The sequence below is a fragment of the Delphinapterus leucas genome, chromosome 5 (assembly GCF_059928025.1).
Source record: "Delphinapterus leucas isolate spDelLeu-1000000601 "Yukka" chromosome 5, BTC_Dleu_Yukka2, whole genome shotgun sequence".
In the NCBI taxonomy this organism is placed as follows: Eukaryota; Metazoa; Chordata; class Mammalia; order Artiodactyla; family Monodontidae; genus Delphinapterus; species Delphinapterus leucas.
In genome coordinates, this window is record NC_143133.1 from 117,271,760 (window position 1) to 117,292,602 (window position 20,843).

General features: G+C 44.3%; 2 protein-coding genes across 8 annotated transcripts in view; one reads left to right on the forward strand and one right to left on the reverse strand.

Moving 5' to 3' along the window:
- Positions 1–15,979, forward strand: part of MANBA (mannosidase beta) — a 168,827-nt gene extending 152,848 nt beyond the window's left edge. The window contains exon 21 of the transcript XR_004023015.2: positions 42–15,979. The gene's annotated coding sequence lies outside the window, so the exon portion shown is untranslated. The remainder of the gene's footprint in view (positions 1–41) is intronic.
- Positions 1–20,843, reverse strand: part of NFKB1 (nuclear factor kappa B subunit 1) — a 121,811-nt gene that overhangs the window by 4,252 nt on the left and 96,716 nt on the right. For 6 of the 7 annotated variants that reach the window (XM_022582439.3, XM_022582441.3, XM_089912435.1 and 3 more), the window contains 10 exons: positions 19,652–19,741; positions 17,741–17,926; positions 16,423–16,564; positions 12,698–12,812; positions 6,071–6,272; positions 5,470–5,639; positions 5,030–5,132; positions 2,301–2,425; positions 889–955; positions 417–589 (listed from right to left, as the gene is read on the reverse strand). In XM_022582439.3, the coding sequence (XP_022438147.1) occupies positions 417–589; positions 889–955; positions 2,301–2,425; positions 5,030–5,132; positions 5,470–5,639; positions 6,071–6,272; positions 12,698–12,812; positions 16,423–16,564; positions 17,741–17,926; positions 19,652–19,741 (1,373 nt within the window). The remainder of the gene's footprint in view (positions 1–416; positions 590–888; positions 956–2,300; positions 2,426–5,029; positions 5,133–5,469; positions 5,640–6,070; positions 6,273–12,697; positions 12,813–16,422; positions 16,565–17,740; positions 17,927–19,651; positions 19,742–20,843) is intronic. The other variant, XM_089912436.1, reaches the window with a different exon arrangement.

Sequence of the window (20,843 nt, forward strand, 5' to 3'; positions counted from 1 at the left end):
AAAGTAATTTCACCCCGTGTTTCTCTACCTTCTCGTTTTAGAAAGGAGAGCATCGCCAGGTAGTGGCTCCGCAAGGAGTCACGTCACTGGTTCCATGTGCTGACATGCAATCAAGGCATGTTCTTGGGGAGGGCAAGGCATGAAGGTTGATTACAGTCTTTCGTCTTTGTTCAGCAAGATCAAAGTTCTGTGACCATCCTGACACTCTAAGGAGCATTTCTGCAGCAAGTCTCAAGGTGTCTGAGAACAGCCAAGGTGGGTTTCCTGCTGTCCTGGGTCAACCCTCCCAGGACACGGGTAATGACTGATTTTCTTCCTCAGAGTTAAGGGAGAAGGAAAGGGATTATCCTCCGGCCAATGGTGTTAACAGAGCAAAGTCAAATAAACGTAGTCAAAGATGTAAGACGACGTGTTACCTCGTAGTTGTCCATGAGAGTTCTGGAAGGAGCAGGACTCAGCCGGAAGGCATTATTTAGTATCCCCAAACCTAATTTCTGTGCCAGAGTAGCCCAGTTTTTGTCTGGATCAGGAATTTCTAGCAACTTGTAGAGCTGCAACTTCGCATCTTCAGTCAGCTGTTTCATGTCTCCTGAAGAGAATAAAGAAGAAACACGACCGTCCTAACCGACCAGAGACGCTCCGGAGGGATGGATCACTGCCACACAGCTCACCCTCCCGCCCCGGGGAAGCAATCACGCTCCTTCACTTGGAAGTCAGCAGCAGCCCACGCTGTCGTAATTTACAGCCGGACCTTCTCCGTGGCACCCCTCCAGGGTCTCCTGATTCTGAGAGAAGCCCCTGTGCCTTTCACAGCACACCCTGACCCCCCCTTCAGTGACAGGGTGGAGATGACACTGGCTCAAAGAACCCGCTTCTCCCACAACTCACCTTGTGCCAGTAAATCGTCAGATGTAAACTCTGGCTCATAGGGTTTCCCATTTAATATGTCAAATACCTGTTGGGAGGAAAAGCGCGGGGAGATGTTGCACATTACAGGGACCATGACGGAAATCTGCTTCTCTGTAATATAAAGGACTCGGCGTGTCCTCCTCAGGAGGGGCCAGGACCCCAAAGACGGAGGAATGGGAAGAGGGGTCAGTACCATCGCCCGGGAATACGCGTGCCCTCTGGGGGGGCTCTGGGCCTGGGAGGCTGTGCTCCGCGGGAGCCGCCTGAGGTGGGGAGGAAGACCCAACCCAGCCTCACACAGAGCCAAGGCCACGGCCCTGCTGAGGGGCAGAGGCAGTCTAGGCCACCCAGTCAGCCACGTGTCGGTCAGCGATGTTCCCTGAGAGCTAGGGAGGGGGCTGAGCTCACGCTGAGCTGTGAAGCTGGGCTCTGCGGCTGCCCCTCCTCCCTAGTGAAAAGGCTTCTGAGAGCGAGTTTTACGAACGTGCCCAAACTGAGGTGTACAAGCGCTCACAGGGCTTGGGGTCAGCCTCCTGGCACCAGCCACATTTTAACTGCGGGGCCAGAAAAGTCTTAGGTTAAAAGGGAGGAAAAAAACAAAACTGCATAGTTCTGGGGGCTGCTCTGCGCTCTCTGCAGTCGCTCGGTGGCTGGCTGACCTGGGCGAGGACCACATGGGGTCGCTGAAGTGGGTTATCTTTGTGTCCTGTGGTGAGGCTTCTGGGAAAACCAGGCGTCCAACGTAAAGAGAGCCGTGTGGTCTCTCCGCCAGGGTCCCTCAGCTCAACCCACGCGGCCCGCGAGGGGCAAGCGAGCAGTTTTGGACAGGGAGCGGCACCTGGCCCTGCAAAGGGTTAATATTCAGCTGGGCCGCCCACCTCCTCCCTCTGGCTCCCCTCCCGGCGCCCAAAAGACCCAGTAACTGCTTTCGCCTTCAGATCTCAGGTCAGCAGAGTTCCGAGGAAAGCTTTAAGGCTGTTTACTTTGTTTACATTTGTGCAGATCCTCAGAAGAATCCCCATTTCTTTTTATGTTCAGAAATCACTTACCGAAGTTCAAGCCAACCGTAACATTTATCCTGGCTTCAGAAACTGAGATGGGAACGACTGTGGTGTGAGTTCAGAGTGGGTAACCTGTAGCGTGAATTTTGTGTTTCTCTCATCTAACTCTGATCTGATTGGGCATATACTTTTACACTCAGAACTCTGCTGACCTAGATCTTTCACAGATAGGCTTTTCAAGATAAATACAGCTCTTGACAAACAGACTTTCTTAAAAAATAACAGGCATGTGCTTTGGGGAGTAAAGACCGAGGAAGGCCACCTGCTCTGACGTCCCTGGACCTGCAGCTCCCTCAGGAGCAGCCAGCACACGGGCGGAGCCGCACTCACCTGCCAGCTGGTGGCCATATCCAGAGGAGTGGTTCCTGGCAGGACTCCTTCATCCTCTCCATCCTCGTCCCAAGAGTCATCCAGGTCATACAGAGGCTCAAAGTTCTCCACCAGGGGATCTGCTCCTGCGAAGTCAAGTTAACACAGCGTTAGGTAAACCCACATCTTGTCAATTTCTAACTGCCTGCAGGGGTCAGAGTCTATAAATAGATAAAACATGTTAATTTATAAGCATATAAAACACATTTTCTACTGAAATATCCAGAAACCTGCTTTTAAACTTAAAAATTTAAATTTAAATAAGTTCTAATGCATCTTGACTGCAGATACGCCATATGGCCAAGGACACTTTCAAAAACAAAAGACCTGGAACACGCTGACTCTCACATTTAACGCTATAGGATAGTTTTCAAGTGAACGATGCATCTTTAACCTGAGAACTGACAGCAGCAGTTTACAGGGACCAGGGTGCACGCTCAGGATTAAGGTCCTAAATGTTCAAATTGATGCCCAGCGCCGCACGTTTCTCAGCCTCTTCACCTGCTGGCTCAAAAGAGCAAAGCTGCTTGCTGTCTAGTGCCAACCTGTTCCGCTTTACTCCTGGGTACGGCACTGATCCTTAAACGCAACATGCCAAGAAAACCTTCTGGTAGGATGTGGAGTTGTTGAAAAAGTTAGGGCCAATCTTGGAAAATCTAGTCTGTTCCTTAGCCAGCAGCGAGAAACACGTGAAGTAACTCAAAAATTAAGGCTAGAGTTAACTTCTCAAAGGCTTAGAGAGACTATTTTATTGCTGCCTGATCAACAGTAGGAAGTTCAGCACGCTCCCCTTTTGGAAAGAGGACCTTGTTTTAGTCTTGCTGGGAGGACGTTTGACTTTTGACAACTTCAATAATAGGGAGTGCCTAACAAGAGGATCTGCATGCCACTTCTTACTCTGTTCTCCCAGCTGCAGCCTGATCTCTGGGGCAGTAAGTGTCACCCGACCACGGAAACAGTAGAGAAACTAGGATGAACAATTTGCAGGACCAAAGATGGAGAAGCTGAACTAGGTCTGTTCCTTAAGTGATCTTCTTCATGACTCTGAGCTCAGGACTAGGTTTTTTGTTTTTGTTTTTAAATTTTGTTTATTTTTGTCTGAGTTGGGTCTTTGCTGCTGCACGTGGGCTTTCTCTAGTTGCAGTGAGCGGGGGCCCCTCTTCGTTGCGGTGCGCAGGCTTCTCATTGCGGTGGCTTCTCTTATTGCGGAGCCTAGGCTCTAGGTGCACAGGCTTCAGTAGTTGTGGCTTGCGGGCTCTAGAGCGCAGGCTCAGTAGTGGTGGCGCGTGGGCTTAGTTGCTCCCCGGCACGTGGGATCTTCCTGGACCAGGGCTCGAACCCGTGTCCCCTGCATTGGCAGGCGGAGTCTCAACCACTGCGCCACCAGGGAAGCCCAGGACTCGGTTTTTCTTCTGAGTTTCTTCATTTATATACTGGAGAAACTGCTACTTGCTACTCCTTTCATGGGATACTGAGAATTAGAGAGAAAGCATTCTTGGAAGGGTCAGAGCTTCTCGTCTGAAGGCATTTCTTAATTATAACCAGTGACTCCCCACACTCTTCATACACACTGCAATCATCGTCTCCTGTTCACGGGAACGTCAACTTGACAAAGGAGGAAAGAAAAGGCTGCTGCTTATTCGGGATGTGATGTCAGAAAAATGCAGTGCTGCCAAAGAAAAGGTTCTTATATTTTTCTGGCCTCAGTTTTTTTTAGAAGGTATTTAATCTTCTCTTTTCTTGAATTTGTGAAGCATTTATTTTCTAAAAAAATTTTAATAACCTCTGAGGGTAAATCACATAGGCCAGGACAGGCTTGAGATACCAATTCCATTAAACATTTTTTGAGGTTCTAAATACACAAGGCAGTAGAGATTCAAGGATGAGCAGGAATAATTTTTTCTATATTTCACAGGAAGAGAGGATTGAATTGGAATAACGCCTTCAAATTCTTGAGCAAAACAGGGGACAGAAACACAGCAGAGAGAATGGAGTCTGGAAGTTCAGGGTGACGAGGTGTGACTCACAGCTTTGCCCCTTACTGGGGCCCTGGGACCGGGATGCAGAAGTCTCTCTAGTCTGTTTCCTTGGCTATAAAATGGGACTAATAATGGGCTTTGTCTCAAAGGGTTACTGTGGATTAAGTACGACTAAATGAGACAGTGCATGTGAAGTGCCTATAGCCCAACAGCCCAACAGAAGCTAGCGATGTTTAGTGCCTGGTACATGACAGTACTCAACACACGGCCCACTTGTTTCTTCCTATTACTTTGGCTTCTCAGGGACCTTTCTTGCAAAAGGAAGTCTTTAAATCATTTCTTATACCAATAAACTTTTCCTTCTGAGGACTTGTGACATGACCTGAGGTGGATACTGCTCCGAATTCTACAAGGAATTCGATTCAACGTTAAGAAGATCTCTTGTCATGGGGGTCAATGAAGACAACCCACATCCAAAACAAACAGGTGAACTGGAGAGTAAAAGCTAATGTGACTGTCAGCACGAAGCCCAGGATTACTAGTCCAAACGGTGCCTCTACGGCAGTTGAATGTGATTTGCCAGAGAACTTTTATTTACTTGTGCCTTTCCGCAGCGGGTCTGTGGCTTAAGAAGGTGGCATGGCTGCTCTACCGAGGCTGGGTTTGCATTCCTGATGACATTTTCCATCACCGACCGCCAGGCTCCCTTACCTGCTGCCTTGAGAAGAGCTGCCAGCCTCGTGGACCCTCTCCCAGCTGCTATGTGCAGGGGTGTAGTTCCATCATAGGTGGTGCTGTCTACATGGGCATCACCCTAAAATCCCCCCACACAGAAAAGGGTTAGTCCAAGGTTCTCTCGCCCTTTTTTCCCCGCCTCCCCCTGTCTGCATGGCTCCCCGGGTCATATTACCAGCCCTGTTGCTATTTTGGGCAGGCTCTGCCATTGAAGAAATCCCCAGTTAGAAATAACCAGGCAAGGGATGCCGGGAGAGCCTGAGCTCCTATTCTGAAGCGTCGAGTAGATAGAGTAGATGTTACAAAGGTGGAGCAGAATGTAGGGAGATAACCTGTTCGCGACATCATTCTTCGAAAAGATTTCCCCCAATCCCCTTTGGGAATTGAATGCAAAGGCAGGTAAGCGCATCCTTCACCTCCAGGAGCAGGCAGCCAGCCAAGGAGATGTTGTCGTGCTCCACGGCCAGATGCAGCGCCGTGCGCCCCGACTTCCGCTCCTGAGCGTTGACGTCAGCCCCTGCGCCCACGAGCAGCAGCAGACACGGCAGGCTGTTGCTCATCATGGCCTCGTGAATGGCGTTCAGACCTGCAGCCCAAGCACAGGCACGGTCACAGGGAGGGAAGGCTGTCGGGGGTCAGCATGTCAAGTGCCGACAGAATCTCTCCTTCAGACAGTCTTTACAGGTGCTGTAAGTCAGTTGTTCTGCATGTAAACCCAGACTCCTTTCACGTTCTCAGGAGACACTGAGCGCATATAAGCATTCTCCGAATAACGGATGCTTTCTACATACCAAGACTGGTGTTTGCTCAGGCCTTTGCTTTTTCCTCCTGCTGGCTGACTATTCCAAATCATCTTTAAAGGAATTAGCTACAGCCAGCAATGGAAATTTCCATAAGAGATGATGAATTCTAAGTGATTGAGGAAAGCACTTTGGGGTGCCAATCAAATAACACACATTTACCAGAGAGCTACTTTTTGTGTAGAAAGCAGACAGAGAGGGTTACACCGTCTCTTACCTTCCCCGTTGGGGTGGTTGATAAGTTGTGCTGCCTTCTTGTGCTTGAGTAAAATGCTGAGAATTTCATCGTGTCCTCCTTTGGCAGCCAGGTGCAAAGCAGAGTTACCCGAGCGGTCCAGAAGGGTGAGGTCCGCCCCGGCCCTCAGCAAGTCCTCCACCACAGCCTCCTGCCTGGTGATCACTGCCAAGTGCAAGGGTGTCTGGCGAGAACAGGCAGGAGATGACACTGGTCAGCGGCATACTTGTAACCCACAGGCTTATGAGCTGTGACTGCAATAGGTGGAGTGATACTGAGGGACCATTTCTCATTCCCAGATTAACTTCTCACCTTTGCAAATGAGTTACTCTCTGTTCCACATCATATGCTAATGAAGTATTGGGATGGCCAAAAAAGTGCCTTTGGTTTTTAAAGTAAAAACAAAAGACACATTTTTCATTTTCGCCAAGAACTTTACTGAACAATGTATTCACCCTTTTGTTCCACTACCTTCTGCCATTTTTCAGGCAGCTTCATAATTCCATCTTCCCAAAACTTTTTTTTTTTTTTTTGCGGTACGCGGGCCTCTCACTGTTGTGGCCTCTCCCGTTGCGGAGCACAGGCTCCGGACGCGCAGGCTCAGCAGCCATGGCTCACAGGCCCAGCTGCTCCGCGGCATGCGGGATCTTCCCGGACCGGGGTGCGAACCTGTGTCCCCTGCATCGGCAGGCGGACTCTCAACCACTGCACCACCAGGGAAACCCTATCTTCCCAAAACTTTTTTATCTTTTTGCACAAAGAACTGTTCCAGGTGCCTTTTACAGTCTTCCAGGTAACTGAAATTTTTTCCATTAAGAGAATTTTGTAAAGACCGAAATGAAATCTGAAGGTGTAATGTCTGGTGAAGACGGCGGATGAATCAGAACTTCCCGGCCATGCTGTAACAGTTTTTGCCTGGTCATCAAAGAAACATGCGGTCTTGCGTTATCCTGATGGAAGATTATGCGTTTTCTGTTGACTAATTCTGGACGCTTTTAGTCGAGTGCTGCTTTCAGTTGGTCTAACTGGGAGCAGTACTTGTTGGAATTAATCGTTTGGTTTTCCAGAAGGAGCTCATAACAGAGGACTCCCTTCCAATTTCACCATATACACAACATCACCTTCTCTGGATGAAGACTGGCCTTTGGTGTGGTTGGTGGTGTTCATTTCACTTGCCCCACGATCTCTTCCATTCCACATTATTGTACAGTATCCACTTTTCATCACCTGTCACAATTTGTTTTAAAAATGGAACGTTTTTGTTACGTTTAAGTAGAGAATCGCATGCAGAAATAGGGTCAAGAAGGTTTTTTCCCCGCTTAACATGGAACCGAAACATCAAAGTGACTGACATAACCAAGCTGGTGCACATGATTTTCAAAGCTTGATTTGGATATTTTGAGTATGTCGGCTATCTCCCTAGTGGTATAACGGTGATCGTTCTCAATTAAAGTCTCGATTTGATTGCTATCAACTTCAACTGGTCTACCGGACCGCAGAGCATCGTCCAGTGAGAAATCTCCAGCACGAAACTTCGCAAACCACTTCTGACACGTTCAGTCAGTCACAGCACCTTCTCCATACACTGCACAAATCTTTTCTTGTGTTTCAGTTGCGTTTTTACCTTTCTTGAAATAATAAAGCATAACAGGCCGAAAATGTTTTCTTTCCATCTTCAATATTAAAATGGCTACACAAAAAAATCACCAATTTTGATAAGTCTTTTTTTAAATGCATGCTGATATGACAGCTGTCACATACAATCTAAGAAAATTGTTTTGAATGAAGCTAAAGACAACCAAGTGCTGTGAGAGCCGCCTTACGGAAAAAACCGAACGAACCTTTTGGCCAATCCAATATATTTACTGGACTAACTTTAGTCGTTCAATTATCAAGATTATTTTTTATATTTACAATTCTTAATAGCTTTCTTGTTTCTCACTACAGCCAAGTGATTGTTGATATGTTAACTCATCTATTAGTAAATTTAGTTTTCTTGAATTTCTAGGAGTCTACCTTCAGCTGAAAAATCATATGTTAACAAATCAAATCAAGGCTATGGTTTTACTGAAGAAGTTTAAATAAAACTGCCCGATAGAAACCAATTAACAAAGGTGCTGTCGTTCTATACTGACATGGAAAAAAAATGTGCTAAATTAAAAACTGCTGTTCCGTGGACTGGCTCCATGAGACCAATCGATAGAACTCTGTCACCCCCATTTTAGAGGATTCTCAAAGGCATACTAGGACCAGAGAACTACCTCTAAGAGGGCTCAGATGGACAGACAAGCTGAGTTGCTGACACCTAATAAGTGTGTAAACAGTCCATTTGATTACCCTGCCCACGAGGCAGTACCTCAGTGAATGCAAATGAGATGTTTTGAAAACTAAGTGTTTTCAAAATCAGTTAAGACAGACACAGTCATGGAAGTATCTTTCAAAGAACTGAGGCCACTGACACAGAACAGCAATGTATTTTTATACAAGTCAGTCTATTTCACAGAAGCCTGTGAAATCCAGCCTGTCTAGTGACAATTTGCCTAAACTTTCCTTCTCAGTAAGCAGTTAGTGGCTGTAGCAGTGACAACAGGTGGGCCACCAACATCCTGGCCGGGGCATGGCACATGTAAACAGGATGAAAGATGCCTGTGCTGCCTAAGTCTCATTACAGTGATTATTTTTTTTATAATTAATTAATTAATTTTTGGCTGTGTTGGGCTTTGTTGCTGCGTGCAGGCTTTCTTTAGTTGCGGCGAGTGGGGTCTACTCTTTGTTGCGGTGCGCGGGCTTCTCATTGCAGTGGCTTCTCTTGTTGCAGAGCTTGGGCTCTAGGTGCGCGGGCTCCAGTAGTTGTGGCACACGGGCTTGGTAGTTGTGGCTCGCGGGCTCTAGAGCTTAGGCTCGTAGTTGTGGCGCACGGGCTTAGTTGCTCCGCGGCGTGTGGGATCTTCCCAGACCAGGGATCGAACCTGTGTCCCCTGCATTGGCAGGCGGATTCTTAACCACTGCACTACCAGGGAAGCTGCTACAGTGATTATTTAATATAACAGAAATGGATTTTTTTTCTAAATTTCCACTCTCACCCTTATTTTTTTCATCCCTTAGAACTACATCCTGGCTTGAAATGAATCATGTCCTCAGAACTTTAGACATTATAGCCAAGAGACTTCCTCTCAAAAAATAAATAAGTAAATAAAAGCTGTGTTTATAATCAGATATGTTACTTGGGGAGATGGGAAAAGGAAAGAGAATGATACTGGAAAAAAGATCTGAAATCACATGATACCATTCAGAGATTTAAAATTATCTGTAGTTTCAATATAAGTTTCATATCGTACAAAATCTCTTACCATGAGTAAAAAAAATTTTTTTAAGTTTTTTTTCCTATGATCCCATGAAGGTTTTCTATGACATCTTAGGCTTTAGATCTTAAACCCCGGGATTATATCTTAAGCAATTACACAACGTAGGAATCCAGGAACTTTTCATGCCATGCCTGCTGGCATACGGACTTATGCAGACATTCTGCAGAGCCAAGTACACAAATGCCCCAGCAATCCCACTCCTCTCTGTGTATCTGACACAAATCTACAAGGGCACACGGGTGAGACTCTTCACTGAAGTACTGTCTGTGCAGGTAGGAAGAGAGAAGCTGGTTCAGTGTCCACTGTTGGGGAACAGGTACATAACAGGTGGAAGATGTAAACTATGGGATCCTCTTCAGGAGTAGAAACAAGGAACTAGCTGTACACACAGGTGTGTGGATAAATCGCATAAGCAGTGAAGGCAGAAATATAGTGACATGTAGCACAAAGCCACTTATGCAATTAAAAAATACGTGCGTGAAGAACTATATGGACACACACAAATGAGTGCGTGTAAAACTGATGAAACCCAAATGAGATCTGTGGATTCTATCAAGGTCAGTTTCCTGGCTTTGATACTGGACAAGAGTTATGCAAGAAGTTACCACTGGGGAAACTGGGTGAAGGGTACATGGGACTCCTGGTACACTTTTTTTTTTTTTTTTGGTAACCACCTATGAATCTATAATTGTATTTAAAATTTAAGAAAAAGGTTTATGCAAACCAGGAGCAGTATGTATAATATAATGTGGACTCTGTGTAAGGATATACTAAAATATCTATTTAAAGTTATATATTTTTTTATGTAACCAATACCTGGGAAAATACTTATAAACACAATAGTTATATTTGGGAGTGGGGCTGGGAGACGTATATGCTGCCAGGGAGGGTAACCTTGATTCTCTAATGTATATCCTTATGTACTATTTTTAAAACTATGAACACATATTTATAATAATTAGAAACATTAAACAATACATGCGTAAAAACCCCACTAATGTTTTACAGGAACATATGCAAATAAAACAGTTGATATCACACACACTGGAGTTGTTGTTTATGTTGTACGGAGGGAAATGGGAGAGGAAAAGAGGGTTTAAAGGGAACAGGTTTCAGAAGTATTTTCAGAAAAATCTTAACCCTATGCACTTGGATTATTTTGAGTGTGTCTTTCTCTAGAGGGTGGGTGGCAGAGAGATTTGATCGTGACAGATGGCCACAGAAATGTACTAAGATTAGTGAAAGGTATTCTGGGAGAATGTTTAAGACAATTGCCAAATAATCCAAATTACTTAGGGAACTAATTTCCCATCACGAATAGCTAAGAGGAAACCTTTACAACAGATAAATGAAAGTCTAAATCTTAGTGGTTTTCTAGTTCTCAAAAAAAGTTGCCATTGGGTGTGTGTGTTAAGACCTAAAAGGCAAACCAGGAGGATCCCGAATCCTTGCCCATCAGTGAGAACAATGTAAGGTGGGGAAAACGGACCTGCATTCTCCTGAGACTCCCCAAATCAGAAGGCACACAAGTGTCAAAGGTGGTGGTTTGAGAGTTTTTGTCTCCAGCACACTGGAGAGTCTCAATATATGTACCCAAATGATACAGTAAGGAGTCTGGCACATAATACATCACAACTACTAATATCCTGTTGGGCGGTGTCCTTTGCAGGTCCTATTTATAAACAGAAAAACAAGCAATTCCTTCAACCTGACCTCCAGGCAGTGAAGTTAAGCTGCCTTCGAAAGGAGGACTGAGAAGTGACAACATCCCATTTCTAGTTTTATTTGTACACTTGGGATGGTGAAAAGGGACAATCAGTCCAAAAGCCTGCGAGAAGCAAGCTCTAAGGGCCAAATGACTTTCCAAATACCAGCAACACCCAAAATGGTATGAAAATCTGAAGAAGCTATCCTTTAAATATGTATCTAAAATTAGACCTCATCCTAGTTATTTTATGAGTCAGCGAAGAATCCCCAACTTCATTTTTCCTTTGATCTTAAGCATAACAGCCAAAGAAGAAGCCTAACGCCTTACATCCATTACTTTCCCTTATCGGGAAACACCTGTCCACAGATAAAAATCTATCGAGAGATACATGTAAACACTTCAGGACTTCTGCTTTGAGGAAATAAAAATGATTCACATCACCTGCTTTAAAAAAAATTGAGAACTGGAACAGACACCTTTACTGTGTACATAATTATGCATGATGGTTGTCTGTATTTTTAGAGTAAGGGATGTGCTTGAATCAGGCATCCGAGCATACCACAGAGGCCAAGGAAGTTTGGGAAGTCACTCTGGTTCGTGTGAAGGGAAGGAGAAAACAGGAAAGCTGAGAAGGCGGCAAGACCAGGAGGCTGTAGAGAAGACTGACGGGGCCGGGGAAAGGCAGCAGGAAGAGAGAGTGCCCCGGGAGGGAGGAGGGAGCGGCTCTGGAGAGCGGAACCCTGCTCACGTACGTCCTGCTAGTTTGGTCCCTTAGCCAGACAGGTTGGCCCAGGTCTGCCGGCTCCCTACACCCAGCATCCAGGCTTTGGTTCTGTCCAACAGTTTTAATCTCCTTTCCTCACCTGAAATCTGCATGTGCCCAACAGGCAGCCTAACTGAGTCTCCAGTCAACTCCCCTATCTGAAATATTTGAAGACCTCTGTAACAGAGGTCCTCAAGCTGCTTTTGAACCCACCTAATTTCTATGTAAACCTGATTTGGGCAAATCCCTTTGGTGTCCCCTGTTTTCTTCACCTTGAGCTTTCTGTTTCTGAAAGACACTTTTTCCTTCTCAAACAACCTTTTTACCTTTCTGTATTCTGATTCAGCACCCTTCATTTGATACGCATTTAATCTAGATGCTGTCAACATGTTTAGCAGACTTCAAAATTCTGGTAAATCACTAGCTTTTCAAACTTAACTTTTTTTCAATTGCATTTTTTCTTGACAGATGTGACATATTTATTCTATGCTGGATCGACTGCTTTGGCAGATTTCTGAAGTTTAAAGTTTGCAGTCCCCCAGCAGGATGCTGAATTTCATTGTGGGGTGACTGCTATTACACCCACAGATCAAAGGATCCTAATTCATAAAAGAACATTCCCATGTAATGGGCTTTTAAGATATTACCTTCAGAGACATTTTGTTTTATTAACTGTTAACGTTATATGCTACTGTTAAGAAACACACGTGCGCACGCACGCACGTACAAACGATGGATTTTTATACAGTCGTCTCCTTGATATTTCTGCTTACCTGGTAGAGATCATTTCTCATGTTGATAATTTCTTCAGAAATCAAGCCAGATGTGACTTCTAGCAGATCTCTCACAAGCTGAGCATGAAGGTGGATGATTGCTAAGTGTAACACACTGGAACAAAAATATAGTGGCAATAATCAACTAGACTGTTCATGGAAAAAAAAAAAAAAAGATTCCCAAGGTAGGATTAGACTCGCAGACTGTATCTGGCTCTCATACCTAGTTTTCTTTGGCCCCCAAGTGTCTCGAAGCTATGAAACATCTTGTATCCAAGGTGGGGAGGCTTTACTGCCTACTCATTTCCAGTACCTGCCTGCTCTCTGGTCTCTGGGGGCATTCAGTTTGGACCCTTGAGGTGTAAAGGAACCCGAGCTTCGAGACAGAGAACCTATGTTCAAATCCCAGCTCTGCCTCTGTGCCTTGCACTTTCTCCTCTGACTTTTCCCTGACTTACCCCGACACACAGGTGACGTGTGTAAAATGGCTGCACTAGGATCTGTTCAGAAGAGTGTAGATATCTCACGTAGCTCTGCCACCTCCTCCCGAATACAGTGTGGTGGCTTTTTAAGATCTTCCTAGATCCCAAGAGGGGAGAACGGAGTCAGGCTCTTAACTATTGGGAGAAGACTCTAGACGCAAACTTCTGAAGGAACAATGTAACTGCATCTCTCCACCGAGTTAGTCCCTCTGCCTGGAATGGTTTTGCTCCTCTTCTCTGCCTCAACGGCACCTCTTTATCCTTCATATGCCAGTGCAAACCTTACATCCTTGGAGAAGACTTCCTCAACTTCCTAGGCAGAGCAAGCTGTCTCCCCTCAAGTTTACTGCTTGGTTGAGCAACTGCAGTTTTCTGTACCTCTTCCTCTCTGGCCTGTGATCCTCTCAGAGGCTGGTTCCCTCTGGGTCAGCCTTACAGCCCTGGCGCACAGTTTAGGCACTAAAATAAGGATGACTGAACAAACTCAGGGCGAACACTAATGAGGCTGAAAATATTGGCAGGTGCCAATCATCACTCCTAGGAACAAATTTTTTTAATTGTTAAGAAAACTTAAAATTAATTGGAAACGACTCCACAATAAAAAGTGGCTACTATTTGTTTAGAGCTTCTAATACCAGACCACACCGAGCCCTCGACATACATCATCTGTCTAATCCCAACCATCTTATGAGGTAGGTGATATTATCCTTATTCTTCAGGTGATGAAAGTGAGACTTACGGGTATAACAGAACTCAATCCAGGTCGTATATTAAGTCCAGGACTGTCTTGCCCCAAAGCCATCTCTTAATCCCTTAAGCTCTCCTGCTTCAGGGGCACATGGGCACCGCTCTGTAGAGTTGCAGACGCACATGTAGGAGGATGAACCCTCCAAAGTATGGACAGGTTATGATGCAGAGCACTCTGAGGATCCCAGGGAGGCAGTACATACGGGATTTGAGGCACAGGCTGGATTTTCTCTAAAGATATTAGGTGTCATTTTATTCAGGCCACCTTCTTGGTAATAGCAAGTGTATATTACTTGGGATTAACATTGACTCAGGAGAGCCTGAAAAACTAAACTGTGACTTCGTTATTTGAGAGATTTTTTAAATGAATGATTTCAGGGCTTCAGTACTGTCTTTTGAACCGTAGGGCTGGAAGAAGACTGCTGAAAAGGGCCCAAAGTCTGACGCAGACATGATGCACATATACCAAGAAAAAGGTCGTACTTCAAAAACTGCCTAAAAATTTCCATGTGCAGCTCAGCATTTTGTAGCAGAAGAACATTCCCCCTCCCCCATAGATTTTCACACCCTCATGGGAATTTCCCCAGTACCAGAAGCTTTTATTATTTTTTTTCTTCATTGTATTTTCTGTGATGACTAACGGCCACAGGATTCAGATTATTAGCTGAGTATGATAAACTCAGTGAAAACAAGGGACTGAGCTGTGAAGGCCAAAAGCTATCCCTTGTCTATATTCTTACGAGGACTCCTCTTTGGTCTCCCCAGGTCTCACCCCTCTGGCCTCCAGCTGCGACAAGCCCCGCAGGCCTGCTTGCGTGAGTATGTTTGGGGTCCAGGGCGGGGACTCTAAGGGTTCATCTCCTGCTTGGGCAGGGAAAGCCAGCTCCCCAGCCTTTCCACATGCATCCAGGCCCTTACACACATCTATACCTTCCCCTCAGTGCCCTCACCTGAATGCATGTGCCTGTGTCCCTTTCCACAATCCTCCCTTCGAACACCAGCAGTCCCTTTCTAACTTACCTATGCTCGTCTTTCTTAGGCCCATCAGCAGGTCCCTAGAAAAGTCACCTGAAATGCTACTGTCCTGTCTTGGTTAACTGCTTTCTCTTGTGGTTATATGCTACTGAATGCTAAATGGATTATTTAACCCTGTAAAAAACATTCTGCTGTTCATGACTTGACACAAAGAAGGCTGTACCGGTTCCTCTCATATTGTATTAACAAGGCCAGTGGCTACACCACATCCTTGGTTAAGCTGCAAGGAATGAGAACAAAGGTCTCTGTCCGAAGCCCTGAGGCTGGCACTTTCCTAAAGCATTTGGTTCAGTGTTTAAACTGAGGTTTAAAACACGGCGCCCGAGAGCTCTTCCACAGAGAAGGATTTCTCATCGCTGACACTATTTTGGGAAGGTTTTAGATAAAGCACTTGACTTGGATTTGAGGGCTGCTGTCACTCGTTATTTTTATAGGCTTTTGAGATCATTTTAGAAGTCTCAATGAAAGGACTAGGAGAACCGTTTTAGAAAGAAGCCAGGTGTCTTTGCAAATACAAGCTCAGTAACAGCAGGAATGGGAAGCACGGTGCTTGGAATGTTAGACTCCCACACAATGCGGGTTAGGGCAGTCACAAGAGTCTGATTCCGTCACAGCCTGGTGACCCTCAACAGAGGCAGTAGAAGAGGAACCAGTAACTGGGAGAGCATGACAACGGCCTCCTAACGATTTTGTTGCCGCTGTTGTGCTGTCTCTAGTGGGCTTTTCCTTGAGAATATTATTATGACAAATATGCAGCGGGGATAACAAGCGCTTTAGGGATTTGGTAAGACCAAATTTTATTATATTATTCGAATAGATAAAGCAAATATTCCTATTCCAATAAACAAGTGCTTGTTTATTAAATATGATTCTAAATCGTATTCCAACAAATCAAGCAGGGCTTTTCAAAAAGTACCATTCCCTATATACACTACCAAATGTAAAACAGATAGCTAGTGGGAAGCAGCCGCATAGCACAGGGAGGTCAGCTCGGTGCTGTGTGACCACCTAGAGGGGTGGGATAGGGAGGGTGGGAGGGAGGGAGACGCAAGAGGGAGGGGATATGGGGATATATGTATATGTATAACTGATTCACTTAGTTATACAGCAGAAACTAACACACCATTGTAAAGCAATTATACTCCAATAAAGATGTTAAAAAAAAAAAAAAAAGTACCGTTCCCCACACCCATCTTAGTTTTCTCGCCCAGAGTGCTGTACTCTTAGATGAGTATCCTGGCTATTTTAGAGCCCAAGTGGTGAGAGCCACAGGACAGGAGAAGGAGATTGTGCCACTGTGCCACTCAACCTTATTGACACATTATTTTCCTTGAGAGGGTGTTTCAGTTGCAGGACCCAATAACTTTGATCAATTCTTCTCATTTCTAGCCAGCGTGCATACAATGCTTTTCTCTCTTCGCCCCTTTAAAACAACCCTTGTTTGCAAAAGTCCTGACTTACCTGTCCCCATTCTCGTCCTGCACTGCAGTGAGATGGCGCTGGACAGCCAGCAGCATCTTCACATCTCCTGTCACTGCGTAGTCAAAAAGGGCATTGGCATGCTGCTTGGCAAGCTGCACAGCCTTCTCCAGAAAGAGGTTATCTGCAAGGCAGTGGATCGCAATCACAGTTGAGTTTCACTATACCTGCTCTACAGGAATGCCATGCTTGAGGCCAAGACTGTCGGCATCAGTGTTCTGATACCCTGAGACACATCGACTTAGTGGAAAATGCTCCTTTTGGGGCTTCTGGGTTGTGTTCACTAGAAAAAGCACAGCTGGACATTGGCTCACTGACAAATATAGAGGCTGACCTCAAAAAAATCTGTCTACAGTTTGCTCGGGGAAAAGAAATTCAGGAAGTTTCTGTTATCTTAAGGGGAACAATCAATCTCCAAATAATGTTAACTGGGTTTTGCCACAATTGTAAATAATCTCTCAGTGAAATAATCCTTCATGGGAGTCTTGAACGACTCTCTTGTTAGGCAAAAAGTGTCAAAAATCAGTCTCTGCCGTAGAGATACAGACTCTCCGAGAGCCATTGGTGTTTTTGTAAACTTTGCTTCCTGAAGGTCAACGGGAGGAAAACTGTGGCTTGCAGGTCAAATCCTGTGTGTGGCCTGTTTTTATACGGCCCCCTAGCTAAGCATGGTTTGTACATTTTTGAAGGGTGTTAAAAAAAGAATATGCAATAGAAACCATGCGTAGCCCACAACTCTACATATTTACTATCTTTCTCTTACAGAAAAAGTCTTCCAGGCATAATCTAGGATGACCTAGACCCATGACACATACTCTAATGGGTTCTGGTTCCAAATATGCACTGTCCCTCCTAATCCTAATTCGTCAAAGGAGGCATCAGGATAAAGGGAAAAGTCCTTATTTTCAGGCGAAATTCCACGTCAGTATGACAGTCGAGAGAAGGGAGACTGTCAAAGTTATGCAAACTGCTCTCTCTTATCTGTGGTGGAAATGATTTAGGTTCTCTCTCGTGATACCCTAAAACTGCATGACGATGACTGGTGAAGCATATGTAAATTTATGCACTTTACATTCAAAGATAACACTGGGAGAGTGGAAATCCCAGTGTGAATAAAATAACCTGGCACATGCTTTTCAAAAGGCACACAGGGCTCTGAAGAGCACGCTGAACTAGATGTTGATGTATCGCCTTGAGGTCAACAGAAAATAAACCTGTCTTCTGGAAACAGGTTGTCCACCTAGAACTGACCCACGCCCTCACCAAGCAGTACAGTGCAGTCCTCTGTGTGCTCGCTCACCCTGGGAGCTGTGCTTCTCCTCCTTTACTCCTGAGTGCGCCAGATCAGCCTCAGTGCCCCGCCTGCAGGACTCTTTATCTTGCCTGGTGATGATCTCTGCTGCCTGCCCGGAGAGATTTATGGCCTCTCTGTCATCACTCTTGTCGTAACCTTCAGGGTCATTTTTAGATGGGGTGTCCATGGTTCCTAAGATAAAAGCAAAAATTCAGCTTTTCTTCCTCAGTGAAATCTATTAATTAAGTTATAATTCACTGTTTCAGCAAAGGTCAGATAAAGGTAGGAGGCAGGGTTACTGCAAAGGGAAAAGAAAAACAACAATTTAGAATTCCTTTTAAAATGGTCATAAGTAACACGTTTTGGAGCTATTTTAAAGTCACTTTCAAAAAACTTTTTTTAAATTGAGGTATAACATTGTAATAATTTCAGGTGTACAATATAATGACTCAGTCCTTGTACACACTGCAAAATGATCACCACAGTAAGTCCAGTTAACATCCATCAGCATATATAGTTACAAATTCTTTTTTCTTGGGATGAAAACCTATTTAAGACCTTAAAAAAATTTTTTTTTTATATTTCTAAAAATGTACACCTCATTCTGTTTATCTGTAAAGGAGAAAAATGAAATAAAGCTCTTCTAGGAATTGCAAGGAAGTGGAATTTTTAAAGTTCTTGAAAACAGAGCAGCTATTTTTTTCCCTAATGCTCAAGCAGGTTGTGAAGATGTGATCTCAATTCACATTCTTTGGTGTGGGAGCTATCCAGTGCACTGTTTCTGATCACAATCTTTCAGGTCCTACTACGCTACCTGACAGCTACTATGAGAACACCGAGATTTTACAGGCAGACCTGGTTCAAATCCTGGTTCTGCCACTAACAGATATGTACCTTCAGTGAGTGAATGATCATTTCTGAACCTTGGTGTGCTCTGTCTGTAAAATGAAGATACTAATATTTTCCTTACAGAGGAATCATAAAGATTACAGTTAAAACATGTAAAAGCACCTGACGTAAAACAGGTGTTGAAATACACGAGAAGACCTTGTTGTATTATTTCTTCAACGAGTACACTAAAATGGACATGTAATAGAAGTATGAACACATGATGTGACAACTGCTAATTAGGGGATACATTTTTTTTGGTTGTAAATTTATTTATTTTATTTATTTATTTTTGGCTGCACTGGGTCTTCGTTGTTGTGCGTGGGCTTTCTCTAGTTGTGGCGAGCAGGGGCTACTCATTGCGGTGCGTGGGCTTCTCATTGTGGTGGCTTCTCTTGTTGCGGAGCATGGGCTCTAGGCACGTGGGCTTCAGCAGTCGTGGCACGTGGGCTCAGTAGTTGTGGCTCACGGGCTCTAGAGCACAGGCTCAGTAGTTGTGGCGCACGGGTTTAGCTGCTCTGCGGCCTGTGGGATCTTCCCGGGCCAGGGCCCGAACCCGTGTCCCCTGCATTGGCAGGTGATTCTTAACCACTGTGCCACCAGGGAAGCCCCCAGGGGGATACATTTGATGAGAAAAGACCATCCCTATAAACCTCTAAGTGTCTTCAAAAGTATAGTATTTAAGAAAAAAGAGAGAAAACAGCTAAGTTTGGTGACTTTTTTATGTTTGAATAGTCAAGTCTCTCTATATCCCTATTTAATGTTCTTTTCTTTCCCCTGTTCATGCCACGTACAAAGTAAATGTATAAATTTAAATATAGTATCAGGAATAGAATCTATACTCTCCACAGGAAATAATTTTTTGGAAAAGAAGTATCTTCTTAATTTACTGGCATTCATCAATTTTTTTTCAAGATAATGTTGTGGTGAGTAATGATTAAAAAAAAAAACTTTTTGGCTTTAATTAATTTTTAAATAATTTTTTTCGTTCTTTTCTCAGTACTAAAAAAAAAGAAAAGTGTTACTTACCATGCTTCATCCCAGCATTAGATTTAGTGGTTCCAGGGTGGAAGGTAATTCCACCATATGTAGGAAATCCATAGTGTGGGAAGCCATACCCTGAAATGGCAAGCAAAACAAATGAAACCTCATGATGATTTTTTAAATAAAAAGAAACTCAGCAAACGTTAGTGTCCCTCCCTCTGGTGAGAACAGGTTTTGGTGTGCCCGACACGGTCCTTCTGTTGAGACTTAGTGATAAGGCACATCACCGGGGGTCCTGGGACGATCAGAATTCGACTCTGGCCAGGTTACATTTTTGGCAACCCAGGCAGAGCCCAGGCTCTGGGCAGCGTGGAGGAGCTCATGCTGGAGAAAGTCTCCCACTCCTGCATGGAGGGGAGAGGGTAACGGTGAGTGGCTGCCACCCAGACTCAGACTTGCTGACACAGAAGACAGTAAAGTAACCCCTGGAGGGAAAAACTGAACAAAACAAAATACAGAAACATATACTGGTTCCTCAAGAGAAACATGCCCCCACTGGTTACTCTCATGCGTTTCTGCCGGAAGCACAAGCTGGTAAAACTCTGGGAAGCAGTGAGTGTTAGTTGTCATACTCTCTGACATAGTAATTTCACTTCAGAGAATCTAATTTACAAAAATTATCTGGAATAAAAGAAAAGCAATGTGGATAGAGGAGTTCAGTGCAAACATTTTAGATAAGAAACAGGAAATAATCTTCAAGTAAGTTATACTACGGTTTGTTCATTTGATGAATTATTACAAGTCATTAAAATGATGCTTAAAAATGATGCTCATGTAAAATTTCTATTACCATCGGGAAATGCTTATGTTAAACCATTAGGAAAAAGCAGCATACATGACTCTATACACAATCATGATAACAAATAGGTCATACGAGTAAATGGATTAAAACACTATGCAAAATAAGGATCACACCTGTGCTTGGAGAAATGTATAAATATGTATTATAATGTATGTACCTGCCAAAAAACAATAGTTAATCTTTGATGGCAGGATTTTATGTATCTACAACATAGTGCAAATATAATATGAAACCTTTCCAATGTTTCCAAAGAATACCAAGACAACTGTACCAAAAAAAAAAAAAAAAGGAGGGGGGAATACACCAAAATGTTAAGAGGTATCCTTTGGGTAACTGGCCTTCGTGACTTTTTTCCTTCTTACAGTTTTTGGTATT